General features: G+C 35.9%; 1 protein-coding gene across 4 annotated transcripts in view; it reads right to left on the bottom strand.

Moving 5' to 3' along the window:
• Window positions 1-234: 234 nt before the first annotated feature.
• LOC107475005 (thymidylate kinase) overlaps window positions 235-3,381 on the bottom strand; it is a 5,495-nt gene continuing 2,348 nt past the window's right edge. For 3 of the 4 annotated variants that reach the window (XM_016094650.3, XM_016094649.3, XM_052257099.1), the window contains 5 exons: window positions 2,837-3,193; window positions 1,752-1,863; window positions 1,536-1,595; window positions 922-1,026; window positions 235-607 (listed from right to left, as the gene is read on the bottom strand). In XM_016094650.3, the coding sequence (XP_015950136.1) occupies window positions 488-607; window positions 922-1,026; window positions 1,536-1,595; window positions 1,752-1,863; window positions 2,837-3,193 (754 nt within the window). In that variant the 3' untranslated portion in view covers window positions 235-487. The remainder of the gene's footprint in view (window positions 608-921; window positions 1,027-1,535; window positions 1,596-1,751; window positions 1,864-2,836; window positions 3,194-3,381) is intronic. The other variant, XM_016094652.3, reaches the window with a different exon arrangement.

The raw sequence follows: 3,381 nt of genomic DNA, 5'->3' as shown, positions 1-3,381 counted from the left end.
CGTGTTAATCTTGACCCTCCTCGTCGGAGGGGGTGTCCAGGCTATGTGATTTCAGTTCTCACTTTCCTTGTGTGCAGTAATTTACCTTTCTGAAATGCTTCCCTGATTGAATTCACATAATTCATGATGAAACTTTACCGCTTTCCACAAAGAAAAAGTGGCTTCCAGCCTCAATTAGATACTGGAAGCATGTAGATAAATACATATATAATAGTAGGAAAAGATTCTGGGGAAAAGCCAAATTGGTAGATAAAAGTTTCAATACCATAACCATGAAACTCTAGTGTAGTGCAAGTATAAAGGTTATTTAATTATACAGTGCTCTCACCAAGATTACAAATTGCCTATATATATCCGAAAACAAATTTCTAACTAATGATACATAGGAAATAGGAATGAAACAAACAGTACCGAGCAGTATAAGGGTCATGATTAGTCATTTAATCCTCACTTATTTGTCCACATCCCTTTCAAGAGTATAACAAGTCTATTTTGACCACAAGAGGGAGAGTGGCTTCTTCCCCTTCTGACACTCTGTCACACAATCAATCACTATCTCTTGCAACTGTTTCTCCACATCTTCAATGGGTTGGAAAGCATCTACAAACTGCACCAAGCCAGTGGAAAGAGAAGAAGGAGGAACAAAGGAAAAAACAAGAACAAAAGACATAATAGAAGGATATAAAAAGGCATCAACGTGTTCAAAGAAAGAAACAGATACGGGTCCGGAACAAGTAAAATATCAGTAACAAAATTCGGCAAATTTTGTCTACATAAAACTGGGGAGAGTTCGGATAGACATTATCTTTCATTGCCTAATGTCTATATTTTCTATGTCAAGACTTAAGACATTTCGGCAAATATAGCCTTAATGTCAAACTGTTAATTTCAGGAGGAAAGGTCATACAAGCAGCCAATTACCTTCCAGGAGACATCATGAATAGCTTTGTAGCTTTCAGCAACTTTCTTCTGAAACTCCAACTTTTCATATCTCTCGCCTCCATACCCTCCTCTTTCTGCGGCTTTCTGATATATGTGGAATGTATGGGGAAATACAAATAAACAAAACAATAGTCACCAACATGAATGAACCAAAACTTAATTATGCTAGCCAACAACACCGAAAGAGGTCAGAAAACCACGTGCAGCTCAGGCAGGTTAATATCAAAGCATGAATGTTACAAATGAAATAGCAGTATAGCACAACTCATACTCTATATTAAGAATAGAACACCCTCTTGGAAAATGGTAAAACATGTATAATGTAACTATTGTCCCAACTTCCCACACTCCCTTTACTTCAAAACAATCCCAGCAAGATGGAACAAAGAAAGAGAGCCAAGAAACACATTTCAGAAAAGCAGCATGGATTTTTTCACAGCAGAATAAAAAATCTTTTTTTCCCAGCATGAAAGAAAACAAAAACCAATGGGAATAAGATTTTCATTTTAACAAAGCAGATATTTACTTGAGGCTTAAAACTAACCCAAAACAGACCTTTTCTATTGGCTACACAGAAAGAAGTTTCATATTACCTCTGGCGAAATATCAAGGTAAGCTACCAGATCCGGAGCAAGCAGCCCAACCTCAGAAGCCTGCAAAATGTGTTCATGATTAACTAATAGAGATAGAACCTATTAGTGTAGTCAACAGAAAACACAATACACAAACTCTTAACTAGAATGGAAGCTCTCATTTTGCGCCCTTGATTTTTTCCCCTCAACAGAAAACAGATTACTTGACATATATACCTTACACCACTCAATATCAAGTCCCTTGGCAGAGGAGAAAGCCACACCAGAATACGAATAGCGGTCAACAACGAGGGTTGTTCCAGATTTGAGTTTGGTTTCCATCAGCAACCTACAAAGCCAACACACACATAACTGAATGTAAGATCTATGAGTTCAAATGTGTTTTCAGGCAACTACTTTAACTGTAAAAATACTTAAAATTTTATAAGCTGCAGATAGTACTAGTCAAAACTATCCATAAGTACATAAAAATTTATTTGATTTAAGATTTTTTCAAATTAACATTGGAAATTTACTTGAAAATAAAAAACACTAGCAAAATTACACAGATAATCCCAATGTCACAAAATCTCCAAGAAACATCAGCTTATAAGTCCAAAGGTCTAGGATATACATCTTGTTACAATATCAGCAAAGTCAAATCATCCATATTAGCATAGTCATGAGAATCACTCAGATGTATTTCTAGCTTCCTTTGGTATGCTTCCCTCAGAGCTAGAAAACTTTCATGTACTTTAACATGGGTATTATAACATCACAAGCTAACCAACAGTTATGCCGACAAAATATGGTTTGGATTACAAAAAGCACAAGTTTTTTGGACCCATCAACCTGAGCTTCCTTGTTCCTACTTCAATAAAGGTCCATGGTATGGTCTACATCTCATTATTTATACGCCCAATCTTCATTTATCTATGTTTATTCAAACCACGACAGCATTGAAACCTCCAAACAACCCCTCCACCAAAGCAAAAAAAAAAGTGTAGGAGTTCTAAGATAACTACCACTAGAATTCAGTTGGATTTGGATCCTCTAAATTTTGGATTTCACTTTAGAGGATAAAGTGTAATCTCTCACAATTTATTTCATAAGTGAGACCAAGAGAAAATATGGGAGAGAAAACATTCAAAGGTGAGAGATGATACTTTACTTTCTCAAGTGAAAATTCAAAATTTAGATTATCCAAATTCAGTTCAGTCATAGTCAAAGACCTTAAATTTGATTAACATACACAGAAAGCAAATGACCAATAACAAAGTAAACATTTATAATCATCTGAAAGGGTGGGGGAGACACAAAACCTCTTCTCCCAACGATTGGCACTGAAGAGGAGATGAATAGTATGATCATCCAATTGTGAAGTGTTAGTAAGATAGGCAGATATCATTTTCCCAACGTCAGTGTTTCTGTCAGGAAATCTCCATAACTCAGCAGAGATTCGTTGACCCTCCAAATAATTGACTAGTCTGGTACACTGAGAGGACTTCCCAGAACGATCTAAGCCTTCTAGGACAACCAAGGCACCTCTAGACCCTTTTTTGTTGCCCTCAATGCTACAATTAAGATTATTATCCATTCTTAGCTTCTTAGGAGAACAATTGGAGAAGAACTGAACCCGAAAATTGAATGATTTCTGCAACACTAGTGTTTTGAAACTTCTGTAAAAGAAAAACAAGCCCCTAAATATTAGTACAAAAATAAAGGGAAAAAACCAAGAATAGAGAATCTGGTATGAACACAAAAAAATGGGAAAAAAAAAAGAAAGAAATAAAGATAAAGAAACGACAAACATTGCAAGCCTTTGCATTCTTCCAAAGAGAAAACTTGTCACCGTTGAACTAAGAAC

The sequence above is a fragment of the Arachis duranensis genome, chromosome 2, assembly GCF_000817695.3.
Source record: "Arachis duranensis cultivar V14167 chromosome 2, aradu.V14167.gnm2.J7QH, whole genome shotgun sequence".
Taxonomy (NCBI): domain Eukaryota; kingdom Viridiplantae; phylum Streptophyta; class Magnoliopsida; order Fabales; family Fabaceae; genus Arachis; species Arachis duranensis.
The sequence above is the reverse complement of the archived record's forward strand: the minus strand, read 5'-3'. Positions and strand labels throughout refer to the sequence as shown.